We start from the raw sequence: 13,904 nt of genomic DNA on the forward strand, positions 1-13,904 counted from the left end.
CCTGGAACTTCTAGTGTAGGGGAGGACGCAGGCGTGAAAAGACCCTTGTCTGGCTCAGGCTACATGTGGGAGGATGGGCACAGAAGAGGGAGCAGAGCCTGCTGCGTGGGGGAAGGGTGGCTGTGGAGGAGGGTTTCTGGCAAAGGTGCAGAGAAGGCAAAGAGAGAGCATCTGCCATCATTAAGACATCATCCCAATATCATCAGGGTGTTGGGGCCCAAGGAGACGTCCCACTGCTGTCAGGAAGTTCTAAGGGCCCTTCTCAGTTGATGAACCCAATGATCCCTCACTGGCCTGCCTCCTCCTCCACTTCCCTCCCTCTAACCTGCTCTGCACACAGCAGGGAAATGAGCTTTGTGACTCAAAAAGGAAACCATGTTTGCGCCCCATCCGGTGCGCCAATACAAATCCTTCCAGAGTCCTCCATAGCAGAATGATGAAACCTTGTCCCATGCAACACGACTCCACCTACCACTACCCTGGCCTCTTCATGTGACCCTTGTCCCTTGTAACCAGCCAAAGGGAGCCCGAGACTGCTGCTGGGAGCAGGGAGGCAGTTATTCCTTCTGCATACTTCCAGAGCCCAAATGAGCAATTGCCTTCATACAGGTAATCACCTGAGTGACAGGTAAAGTTGGACCAGGGCAGTGTCTAAATCCAGGGGAAAGTAACTGCCAAGTGTCATGTCTGGGTGACTCAGGGAATGGCCATCTCTTCTAAAGGAGGGGGTAAGACAGACAGACAGGTGAGCAAAGTCTCAGCCAAGGCTGAGCTCCCAAGCCACATCACATCATGTCATGTCAGAGCCAATAGACGCTCACAGCGATGGTACAGCCAAACCCCAGCATAGTCTAAGAGATACATCAGCCACCTGGGAACTAACGTTCATTCCCTCCCTCATTCACACCTTCAAGTATTTATTGAGCACCTACTATGGTATCAGCTACTGTTTTAGGTAATAGGTTAAAAAGCAATGCCTCTGCCCTCATGGAACCTACATTTTAGCATATGGAAAAAAATGAAAACAAATGAATTAGGAATAAATCAATGAGAACAACAGTGGCATGGCTAACACTTAGCTATGCCCTGTGCTACTCTAAGCATCTGAATATTCAGACTGCTTTAATTTTCCACAGCCATCTGATCCTAATACCTAATACCGGACAGGGTATTAGGCTGTCCTAATTGTACAGAAGAAGAAAGTAGGGGCACAGGGAGGGGAAATAGCTTGCCCAAGGATGCACAGCAGTGTGGTAGAGGTAAGTTTTGGGGTCTGTGAAATCCCCAAGAAAAACAGTACAGCTGGACTAATCACTGTCTTTCACTAGCACTCCTTATGTGCACTGTTTCAAGCCCTTCACTGGCATCACCTTGGATCCTCTACATAATCTCATGTATTCTCATCATCTCCATTTTATGGGGCGGGAAAGGGGTGGTGGTGGTTGGAGGCTTGGAAACGGGAAGGGACTACCTGAGCATACTTGGCCCTAGTTCTCTTGAAAAGACAAGGTGGGAGAATGGTCTCCGCGCTTCGGCAGAACCGAAATGAGCCCAGGCACACGCCTAACCATCCCGGGCAGGACCACCATGGTTGTTATCTCTCTCCTCTCCAACTCACAGTGCAGAGGCTTGGGGCTTGGCTACTGGCCTCAATGCCCAGCTTCCCTGACTCCTCCCTGGATGGCACTAACCTTAGGTCTTTCATCTGTCAAATGGGAATAATAGTTGTACCTACTTCAGGAGGGTAGCTATAAGATGACCCCAAATCATTCAAGTAAAGGCTTTGGCAGGAGCCCTGATACCTAGTAAGTACCCAACAAACTGTAATTCTCCTTACTGTTGCTATTCCGAGTCTTCTGGTGAGAACTGTTTCTATCTATTAACACAGCTTTTGCTGCTCTTTAGAAACTGAATTTTATCTCTGAACTTTGTCCCAAGGAAGCCCAAAAGCTACTTGAAACTGGTATTTTATTGGCCAACCCGTGAGAAGTAACAACAGTGATGTTAGCTATCAGTTGTCAAGCCCAAGCTGTGCTGTTGGCATCAAAGAAACATACTTTACCTATGTTGTCGGATTTATTCCTCTTAATAATTCTGATAACTGAGACATAATCTGTCCTTTTTAAAGAACATAGCAGCCAGGAGGTTAAGACTCCAGGGTCCCTGTTACAATGGAACAGGGATTTGGGCGCAGGTCAGGGGAGAAGTTGAACATGGCTCACCTGGGAATTGTATAGTGGTTCCTAATCCTGGTTCCATGATGGAATTACCTGGAGAGCTTAAATGAAAGGACATCCAGGTCCCACCCCAGAACATTTGGATCAGGACCTTTTTTGGGGTGGAGTCCCAACATCATTCATTAAAAATTAAATTTTAAAAAGCTCCCCAGATAATCCCAATGTTAAGCCAAGGTTCAGAACTACTAGAAAAATGGAAACAACTCATTTTTCACTCAAAGGAAAAACAAAACAAAACAAAAAACAATGCCTCTCATTTTCATTGACATCCATCTAAAAAATGATCTGCCCTCACATCTGTTTCAAAAATTTTTTTGGTTTACAAAACACTGTCCGGTTTAATCTCCTGCTTGAAATATCTCCATAGCATAGGGATGTATGTATAGCATATGCATGTAGTGTGCCCATTCTACAGATAAGGAAGTGGAGGACCTGGCATCATCCAGCACCCAGATGGGAAAGCAGGTGTCCCAACTTCAAGTCCAAGAGGATGTCCTTAGATGAAAGGACCAGAGATCTTTAAGACATTTAAAGAAAACCATGGCCATTCATCTTACACAGGGGAAGGAGTTCAAGAGACCTGGTTTTGACACTTGACTCCCAAAGATATTCTTACCAGGGTTGACTGGAGCCTTTTACTGCAGTATTGAAAGGCAACACAGAACCAGTTGTCGAAACCGGGCCAGATGGAGCAGAGAAGGGGAGGAGATGCGTTCCTCAGAGAAAGACCACTTAGAAATAAAGTGAAGGTTTCTGGAATTACAAGGCAGGAACCATTAAGGCCAGTGGGTGTCCGTCTGTCCCCAGCAGTTCCATCTGCCTGCAGCCAGTGATTGTGCTGAGGCTCTACTCTGGTTGTTTTTTTTTTTTTTTTTGAGTGGGTTAAATCTACCCCCCTGTGATCTTGTTTGAACTGCTGATTTGCTTAGCAAACTCTTTCTCTATAAATAATGAATAACTCAACTCCAGCCTGCCACTGATACATTATTACAAGTTGGGAGTTAATGGGGTGTAAAGTAGGCAGGGAACAGCCCTGCCACTCATCCCTCTCCCCACCTCCAACCTTCAGAAAATGTGCTAAGCTACATTGGAGCCTACTAAATTGGCATCTTTTCTCCCCATCCCCACCAGCCCAAGACCTCCAGGTACTTCCAGGGTCTCTGCTTCCATGCTCATCAGCACAGAATCCCATAAAAATAAGACCAAAGGCAAGGAAACAGGAGGCAGAGATGATTCTTTCAGCCTTGCTGCCTGTTTTTTGTTTAGATGGTCTGTTTTCTTTTCATATCTGGGAATGTGCCACCCACAGTTCATTTCCATGGGCGTGCAGTCTGCTGCGATTACCGTCTATGGATGTTTCCCTACTCTACCCTTGCTTTGCTCCAAGGAGCTGGCTTTAATTATGACACACTGTCTGACTCCAACAGATCTCAGAAGGAAAGCTCTAAACTCTCATTCCCAGTGCCTACCAGTGCTAATGGGTTCTCAACAACCATTTGCTGAATGGCTAGATGGCTAGATCATTCTATATGAGTAGATGGGCTATGAGTAGGTGGATGGGCATATGAATATCTAGGCAGGAGATGGGAGGATGAGTTGGTAGGAAGAAGGGTACTTGAGCAGATGGATGTTGGATGGATGGATGGATGGATGGATGGATGAATGGATGGGGAAGACAGGGCAAATGCTGGATGGGTGCGGGAAGGAAGGGTGGTGATGTTGGATGGGTACATCTGTAAAGAGGGGTGGGGGTATGATATGGGTAGATGAATTGATGAGAAGGTGGATGGGTGGATGGATGGATGGATGGATGGATGAATTGAGGAGAGTATGGATGGATGGATGGATGGATGGATGGATAGATGGGTGGGTAGATGGGTGGAAAGGTGGATAGATGGATGGATAGATGGATAAATGAGTGGTCACTCACTCCTAAGGGTTCAACTTAGGCAAACCAGGCCCAGTCAAGGAGGAAAATGACCCAGATAAAGATGAAGTAGGTAATGTTCTAATCATTTCACAAACAGACAAACTGAGAGCTGGAAAGGTTAAAGGTTTGTCTGAGGTCACAGCAGAAGTAGTATTTGAACTTTTGGCTCCCTTCCGGCCCTTCCCTTGCCATACACAGCACATAATGGAAGGCCCATCCCTCCAGATGCCATGTCAACAGCACTCATTTTCCACCTCCATATTCTGTAACTGGATGAGTGAGATAAGCCCCAGGGATATCCCAGCACCAAGGCTGAAAGCTGGAGAGGAAGAGGGTGGGGCAGGGAAAGCAGAATTCCAACAGGAGGAACGCGTGCAAGGCCAGCTGGGCCCAAGAAACAGTGAGTTAACAAGATGAATAATAATAGCCCATTGGGCTAAGGTACAGCATCTTTTGCCTGAGAGCCTGTCAGAAGCACTTCTATTGCTTAGATAGAGATCGGACCTGGGTGCCAGACATGCAGGGACATGCCCCAGTGGTCTACATAAACTCCAGACAAGTCCACTGAAAATCCTTGATCTGGGCCTCAGTCCCAAAAGGCTGTACTAATAGTTGCCTAGGAGGGACTGGCTCCAGCTGGGGAAAGTCTGAAGATGGCTGGGACTCATTCCTTGCCTTTGAAGATATTGGGTCTGTTCCTGCTCGGCATTCCTTTGGGTCTTTTGAACACCTACAAGAAATGGAATCTGCTTTTGAAGAGGACTCAGAGACGAGCCTTTTGATTAGAGGCAAGAACAACTTCCCAACTCCAAGACTCTCTGTTTCTGTCAAAAGGAGAGGACAGCTGAGACCCGTGGCCCTATTTCTCATCTGTCAGTCATGGTAGAGGGATGGTCTGCCCGGGAGACCACTGAAGTACTGGACCCCAGGAAGGGGACACTGATTGCCGCTCCCCTCAGCTGCAGCCCCAGCTTGAAACTTGGGTCACTGCCACCTGCCAGTTCAAGAAGAAAATCCTCCTCCCCAGTAAAGTGCTTTATGTATACCCACTTTGACAACAGCAGACAGGAGCCCTGATCCCAGCTCCACCAGTACAGAAGTACCAACCTCACCTGGTAGCTGGGAAAAGTCAAAGTGCTTAGATCACCACCAGACATGTAGTCAATGCTTCATAAACTGTTATTATTAGACAATTTTAAAAACTAGTGCACATTTCTCTAATTCTGGCCATTTCATGCCCAGTTTTCAGTCTTGCCATTCCATACTGCTCCTCCTAGCCACCCAGGGAAACATACATGGTTATCTCCACTTTATAGATGAAAACACGGAGGCTAAGAGAGGGGGAGTGATTTGATCAAGGTCACACAGCCAGCATGTGACAAAGCCAGGACTCATAACTCCATGTCCAAAGTTCTTCCTCTTGTAGCATATGACAAGAGTGGTATTTGCATTGCCCCCTTGCATACTCACGATGCAGGGCTACTAGTAATAATCACTGCGGCAACGAGAATTGCCAATACTTACATAGAACTTCATGTTATTAGCCTTAAAAATAAAACACCCATTATTTTATAACAGCAAAATAGCAGAGAATTGCAACCCAGGATAAGCAAGCTACGGCAAAGCCATAGGCAAGTCCAACAAACAAAGAGGACGTTATTTTATGGAGAAGGAAGCGGAAGCTGGGAGGGGTTGTTTTGAAAGGAAAGTCCAGAGGAGAGAAGCAAGGGTTCAGGGTGAGGAGTTGCTCATCAGCTGAGTTCCAGGGCTAGTCGATCCTTGTAGGAGAAGCAATGTACATCTCTCCCTGCTGGGGTCTGGATTGATGATTCTTTCCTGTGGAGATTCTTTTGTTAGGGGTCTGTAAATTGATTATTCTTCCTGCCACTGACATTGAGTGGCACAGCTCCCCCTTCCAGCCTTCCCTGCCAGCATCCTGAGTCCACTTTAGTGAGGCTTTCCATTACCAATTTCTACAAGGTGTAACAGGCTTAGTGCCTTATATGTAGAAACCCACTTAATCCTCAACAATCCCTACCCACAAGGTAGGGGCCTATAATCTCCATTGCACAGATACAGAAAAGTGAGGCTCAGAAAGGCTTAAAAATTACCAGTCCAAACGAAAAACTTACATTGACAAACCTGTATTAAAGTCTAATTACTCAGATCCAGACAACTAGTAAACCGAGAGTTTTGGGAGCTTATTTTGGTGACTGTCGGCTTGTACTTTCTGATGACGCACGCGGCCGGGCACTGGGAGATGTACAGATTCTTGACTTTAACATGCAAGAATGCTTCCCCACCCCAGTTAAATTTTCTATATAGGGAAAATCCCCATAAATTTTACTCCATACTTGGGCAGCCCGGGTGGCTCAGCGGTTTAGCACCACCTTTGGCTCAGGGTGTGATCCTAGAGACCGGGGATTGAGTCCCGCATCAGGCTCCCTGCGTGGAACCTGCTTCTCCCTCTGCCTGTGTCTCTGCCTGTGTCTCTGCCTCTCTCTCTCTCTCTCTCTCTCTCTCTCTCTCTCTCATGAATAAATAAATAAAATCTTTAAAAAAATTTTACTCCATACCCAAGGATGAGAGAAGCGACCAGAGCATGACAGTGATCTATGAAACTCATTCAGAGAGCCTTGGAGAACAGTCACAAGGAATATTCGAACACAAAATTATGTCTGTTCTTAAGATGACACAGTAGAGCCTGGTAGTGTTAAGGCTCAAGAGAGCCTTAAGGATCAGAGAGGTCAACGGTATTGCCTGATTCAGACTCACACTAGCTGTAGGTCTTTGGATGAGCCACCTCATCTCCCAAAGTCCCAGCCTCCTCATCTGTAAAATGTGGACAACAATTATATGAAGCAATAGCTCTAAAGTACCTAGCAGAGAACTCAGCACGCAGTAGAAGCTCAACAAACAAGTTCCCCTTGACATCGAGAGTGCCACTTCACAACAAAGCCCTCTCTTATATCGACAAGGATTCAACCAAGCAACCAACTTCCCTTCCTTCCTTTTAGTTATGCTGAACATCAAGGATTGGTTTTGAAAACAATGCTGTGCCGTGCCCAGAAAGAACACTCCCGGAGCGGACTCACTTCCAGCCTCGGTGAATCCATACAGCCATTCTGATGAATTTCAGCTCTTTCCTGCTGTTCCTGGGAATGGATCTTCCAGCTGTGTGCCTCAGCCCCCTCTGAAACTATTACTAGCATCACTAAAATCGTCACCATCCTTCCAGTTCAGAGGGTAAAGAGCTCCATTCCCACGTGAACCTTGGCCCTAACCTGGAAGTTCACATGCTGTACACCTAGGAGCACAGGTGGGGCAGTCAAACATCCCTGGACAGGTAAACAGGGAAGTCTGCCAATGGGTGGAAAGCCACAACCCAACAAAATATTGAGGCTGCAGGAGTTCCAGGGAACACTTTTCCAGCTGCATCTCGCCTGGTCTTTCTATAGCAGCATCTGAGACTGCTGACCACTCTCCGTTGCTGAAATACTGTCTGCCCTGGGCTTCTACGATAACACCCTCCTGGTTCTCCTCGATTCTCTGGCCCCTCCTGATCAGGCTTCCTTATAGGCACACTCTACCTTCTTCTCACCTACATCTTTCCCCACTGCCCTCACTGGTTCTCAAAGTGGGGTTCCTACACCTACAATGTCAGCATCACTTGGGAACCAGTTAAAAATGCAAATTCTCAGGCCCCACCCAGGAGTTCCACTTGGAGAAGTGCTGCTCCAGGCCCTTGGTTCCTCGTTTCTCATAGCACAGATGACTGCCAGCTCTGGGCCTCACGTCCAGAACTGCACTCTGAACAGCCATTTATCTAAATGCCTACCTGACGTCACCTCTTGAAAGGCTCAGAGGTACCTTATGCTCAATGTGCCAACCAGACTTTTGATTTTGCTCCCTGTCCCTGACTGAGTTCAGCAATCTCTTCCTTGGTGGGGGTTGCCAGCCACTAAGCAGCCTGGTCTCCGTTCCCCATCACATCCAGGCTTTCCATCCTCTCTTTTCTTCCAGAGGAGGGTGCAGCCCACAGGCAGACGAGATTTCTGAGCACTCAACATTCAGAGAATGGAAAAAAAATACTAAATACCGTTTCCTTTAAAGCAGACCTTTCCTTGGATCTCTGTAGTTCACCAAAAAAAAAAAAAAAAAAAAAAAGTACCCAAGGTGTGCCAGGTACCATGCCTGCATCTAGGGATACTGTTTGTCTGTCTCGTCCTGCTCCGTCTCCCGGGTTCTCCCTCTTCTGCCAAAACAAACTCTTATTTCACATTCAAAGATATAGGCTCCCAATGCATATATTAATATACCTATTGATTTTCCTCTTGCCAGTCATTATCAAGATTTATTTATCCCCCTGGCTCCCCATTGATTGAGGAAAGCAGTATTCCCACTGGTCAATCAATCCTGATATAGTCCATGACAAAGAGTCAATATCTATTTATTATTTGATTTATGGGCTTAATTATCTTAAACATGACCAGGCAGGGACAAAGCAGAAGCTGAGAAGTGCTCAAGCAACCATAACCAGTTTGGGAATACATCAAAGCAAAGCCCAGGGCCCAGCAAGTTCCCAGAGCAGTGAAAACATACTGATCTGACACTTCCCACTCTCCACCCACCCACACCACCCTGGAGGCCACCACAAGGAGAGGGGAGGGGACGGACACATGCCAGGGTTACAATTTGCACCTGGCCACTCAACAAGTCATAAGCCAGGTAAGTTTGGTGGTTCAGACAAATGAACAGGACCTGGAGGTAGGTCAGCTTTTTCCCCCTGCCCAGGGGTGAGGACCAGCAGATCAAGGTTCTCAGAGGCCCAAGGGGCATTAGAAAGAAGGATGGACTTAGAGTTGGGAAGGGAAAGAACAGGAGGGAGTGGTTTGTTATGAACTCTGGTCTGAATTAGACAATCCTGAGTTCGAATCCTGACCATCCCCAGCATTATGTAACCATAGCCACCCTGCTTCATCTGCTTCCTCATCCATAAATGGGGGAATTGAATGTACCTACTTCAGACAGTCACTAAACCCATTCAAAAGACAGAAAATCCAGTATTTGCACGCAGGCCGATCAGATCGCAGAAAACCAGCTTTTAATTACAACCCTGATTTACTCCGCAAAGCTGCCCCCATGCTCCTGAGTCTGTTTAACCATGGCCTGCCAGCAAAGCTGAGGAAACCATCCCTCTGGTTTCTGGAACACATGTTAAGGACCTGATGTTGCCCACACTTGCCTTCAAAACATGGGAGCACAGCTGGCTATTTTTAACTTGGGTAAATAGTGAAAGCTGTTGAAAATGCCTTTGTTTCCAGAGGACTGCCAGCTTGCTGTTGCTCTCTCCCCTCAGGGAGTCATGCCAAGTATCTTTTAGAACCTAGGGCATTAAAACCCACATTTGTTCCCGCTGATGTCCGAGGAGGATTAATGCTGTCCACACCATTTTTGGAGGGGGGACGGGGAACAGATGGACAGTCCTGCTGCAAGCTCCTCTAAGGAAAGGGATCACCCCAAAGTGGTCTTTCTAAAATGTGAACTGGACTGTGTTACTCCTCTGGCTAAAACTCTGGGTAGTACTCCCTGCCTCTGGGAGAAAAGTCCAGATTCCTTAGCTTGGCCCATGAGGTCCTTTCAGACTATCTCCAGCTTCTTATCTCTTGCTAGTACCCAAATGGGTCCTATACTCCAGCTGCTGACTCTGCTGCCTCTTCCCTGTCTTGTTCCCTCCCAACGCCAGCCCTCTGCATTACAGTTCTTGGCTGTTAGGAATGCCAATACCTTCTTGTCCCTCTGGCCGGTTCCTTGGTTGGAAAAGGGGCCAGCTCCAGGTCCCCACAGCTCCCCAGGATCCTATTGCAGAGATTGTGACACTGAGAATCATCCAGTTACCTGTCTGTGAGCATCAGGGTGCAGGGGCCATGCCTTCCCTTCCTCATTTCCACCATTACACCCAGTCTCTTTTTGTATTCTCACTTACATCACATAGTTGGCATCTTTTGCTTTTGGTCCCTGTTAATTCCCCCACATCCTATAGCCACCCCCCCCACCAGTTTGTACTACATTTTACTTATGTCCCACTCATTTCTCAGTGATTCCGAGTAAACAGTACCATTCATTGTTTGCTGCTACACTTGCCTAGAGGAGCAGGCTGTGATAATGTGTGTGAATATATTTTTGGAAATAGTTATTCACTCATTCAACAAGTATTTAAGGAGGACCCAGTGTTTTAGAGACTGGGGATGCAGAGGTGAGCCAAATAGCTGAGGTCCAGCTTTCCTAGGGCTTATGTTCTAGGGTGGGGGAAAGGATGTAGGGAAAAGAGACAAAAAGCAAGCAAACATGAGGAAGATATCTTATGGTGAGAAGTGCTCTAATGAAAACAAAACAGCGATGGCGTACCAGGGAATGGGGAGGGGGGGAGGTGGGCAATGCAATACCACTTTGGATTGACTCCAGGGCCTCATGCTCTTCTAGGCTCCTCTAGTCCTGCCAGCTTCTTCTCAGTCCCCTGTGCATGGTGACCCTTCCCCACCAAGGCACCCTGTGCGGGTGGAGGTGCTCTAGGCTCTGTCCTTGGGTGACCTCAGCTTCCACAGAAGCCCACAGCTTCAATCACCACTTCTTTGCAGATGACTCACACATGGTTATTTCCAGCCTCAACCTTTCTCTGAGCTAGAGACCAGGATATCCAGCTCCTTTGTCAACATCTCCCTGTGGACAGGTCAAAGCTCAGAGAGGTTAAGTAACATGGCCAAGGTACAAGCCAGGAGCAGCACTGGACCATGAGTCCAAGGGGTCAACCTATAGCCATCACCTTGTATCATTTGATGTTATAATAAACATAAAACACCTGCTGCTTGTAGTGCCAGGGATGCCTTGGCACCCGGGAGGAAATACACCACTACTGTTAATTGCTATCACTATCATTATTGCCATCATCGTTAGAGTAGCATCATTATTATCATAGCAACTGGGAGATACAAGGTATTGAGCACCTCTGGCTATTGGAGGCATTAAGCTATAGCTTGATCTCTAATTCTTATTTCTACCTTGCAGGAGGGAAAAGGGTCATCCCATTTTATAGGTGAGGAAACAGAAGCACACAACAGTAAAGAAATTTGCAAAAAACCAAAATCCAAAAAATGGAGCATTCATACATATATTTGGTGAAAGTAACAAAGTCATAGAACAGGATTGCCAGATGAGTCTATCTTCATGGGATAGAAGATCTATCCATAAAAGTGTGCGTAGTCAAAGATCTGCTGGCTCTTCACCAAAACCCATGTCAGTTTCCTCCTGGGAGTACAATTGGCTCTTCCTCAGCTTCCCTTACAGCCTGGTGTGGTCAAGGAAATGTGCCAGCCCATAACACAGGTAGAATGATGTGCATCACTCGTAAGTATGGCTCATGGAAAACATCCCACACAACTTCTATGTACTTTCTTCTTTCCCCAGCTAGATGCAGAGCACTCTGAGCCCTAGGGTTGGATCCAAAAGTTGAGATTGGCCTTAGATCCCTCCACACCTGAGGAAAAGCCACCTACATTCCAGGAACACCCATCTTGGACTTACCATGTGAGCAAGAAATGGACTTCCATTGTGTAGAGCCATCTAATGCTTTACAACTTATTTGTTACAGCAGCTACTGTTACCCTGACAAATACAAACCATCAGTTTGTATATATATACATACACACACATATATATACACATATATATACACACACACACACACACATATATATATATGGAAACTGCATATATATATTGAGAAACCTGCCTGCAAAGATATATACCAAAATGTTAATGTGATTGCCTCTGGCTGTAGACCTTACAGGTGAATTTCATTTTCTTTTTGCTGATCTGTATTTTCAATAAGCTATCACTTGCCTAATAAGACGCCCAAGTGACTTTTTAAGTGATAACAGATGGCCCACACAGTAATTTAGAATCTTTGAGATTTTAGGAATGTGGTGGCCAGTGGCGAAGCCTTCACCCAGGCAACTCCTCTGCTGGTCATATGGTCATTTACCAACAGGCATATGCAATGTACATGAGATGATGTTAATAATAATGATGATAATGATGCAGTGCATTTATAGCGCTTCCTTCACAAAAGTCCCGGGGTGCTTCACATTCCAGCACAATTAAAGGCAGCCACAGACAAAAAACCTTTTCAGCTGTGCTTTATAAAGGAAAAGCAATTCAGCTTTTTGAACATAAAAGGAAGACGATTCCACTAGATGATGGGGGGGCGGAATCTTCATGTGCTCAGCGCCCCCCCACCCCCACTCTTGTATGTTATATTTAGGACAATCAAACTGGCCCAAAGGGGGGAAGAAATCAGAAAGCCCACAAGTACAGAGTTACTGGAAAAGGAAGTCAAAATCTCATTCGGGGATGGAGTTACTACTGTCTTAGAAGGCAGGGTCCTCTATTTGTCTGTCAAATATTGCAGCTTGGCGCTGTTATATTTGAAAGCACAAAAAACAAGAACTGATTCGGAGCTGGACGTGGTCTATTAAAAAGCTCCTGATATTTACCAGACTTAGAGTGCTGTGCAAATGAGGCCCCACGGCATTTCATTACTACCTTGCCCCAAGGGGTTGTTGGAGTAGGGGGGTGGGTGAAATCCAGCCAACCTCACATGACATCACAACTGCATTCAGACTCTGGGCACCCAGCGACTGAGGACACTTGCCCAATGAGAAATTTTTAAAAATCTTCCTGAAAGCAGTGGGGAAGTCCTTCTCTTTCCCGGGGTGTATATCCCAAACCCCTCTCTCACGACAAGATGTCTCTGGAATGCCCCTTATTGTCCTGATCCCTCCTATTCCCACCCCTGAAAAAGCCTCTTAAGTTTTTGGTGTTCCCAAACACAGAGGAACCACTCAGGCACCTATTCTGAAGCCCCACTCAGGTGGAAACACCACAGCGATGTCCAGGGCACCCCAGAATCCCATTTCCTCTGCTTGCATTCTTTGGGGCTGGGCTAGGTTGGTGCTTTCACTGCTCTCAACCAAATGAGTTTTGACACACTGAATTGACGAATGAGCAGAGTGTAAGAGGAGGCAGCAGGCAGCCAGGCCATCAGGAAACTTGCAGAGTGCTGTGAGTTAGCTCCTGTTTAAAATCTTTCATTGGCTTCCCCCTGCAATAGAATAAATTCTACACCTTTATTCACACCTTTGAAGCCCTGCAGCCTCCTTCCTGCCTCCCCGTAGTCATTCACATACTTCCTTCTGGTCTTCAAATGTGCCTGTCTCATTCCCACCTCAGGGCCTTTGCACCTGCTGTACCACCGCCTGGACCACTCTTTCCCTGCTGCTCCTCTTCATTAGGTCTCAGTGCAAATGTCAGTTCCCCCAGACACCTCTTCTCAACCCCTCCTCAAAGTAGCCCTCCTGTCACTCTGACCCATCCTCCATTTGTGGTCTTCACAGCTCTTAAGGCAATGCTGTAGTTATCTTACTTGTCTAATTTGTTACTGACCGTCTTTTCTGCTGGAATGGAAAGTCTTTGTAGGACAATAGGAACTGTGTTCTGAGAACCTAGCAGGCAGCCAGGCACTCAGCCAGGGTCCCATGCACATCTGTGAACACGCGTTAGCACTGAAGCTAACGGGTGGCTCTCAGGCCCCTGCTGGTCTTCACTTTGGGACATTTTGGGCCCTCCTTCTTCCTGGGCCCAGCCACTCACCAATCCGTGCCGCCTGGCAAAATGGTTCG

At 46.8% G+C, this 13,904-nt stretch overlaps 1 protein-coding gene across 15 annotated transcripts in view; it reads right to left on the minus strand.

The window, feature by feature from the left end:
* Positions 1 to 13,904, minus strand: part of KSR2 (kinase suppressor of ras 2) — a 442,470-nt gene that overhangs the window by 39,517 nt on the left and 389,049 nt on the right. Inside the window, exon 22 of one of the 15 annotated variants that reach the window (XM_049102053.1) lies at positions 11,349 to 11,654. The exons of the other annotated variants lie outside the window; for them this stretch is intronic. Coding sequence (XP_048958010.1) covers positions 11,522 to 11,654 — 133 coding nt within the window. The 3' untranslated portion in view covers positions 11,349 to 11,521. Of the gene's footprint in view, positions 1 to 11,348; positions 11,655 to 13,904 lie in introns of those variants that run through there. 15 annotated transcript variants of the gene reach the window in all.

The sequence above is a fragment of the Canis lupus genome, chromosome 26 (assembly GCF_003254725.2).
Source record: "Canis lupus dingo isolate Sandy chromosome 26, ASM325472v2, whole genome shotgun sequence".
NCBI classification, from domain to species: Eukaryota; Metazoa; Chordata; class Mammalia; order Carnivora; family Canidae; genus Canis; species Canis lupus.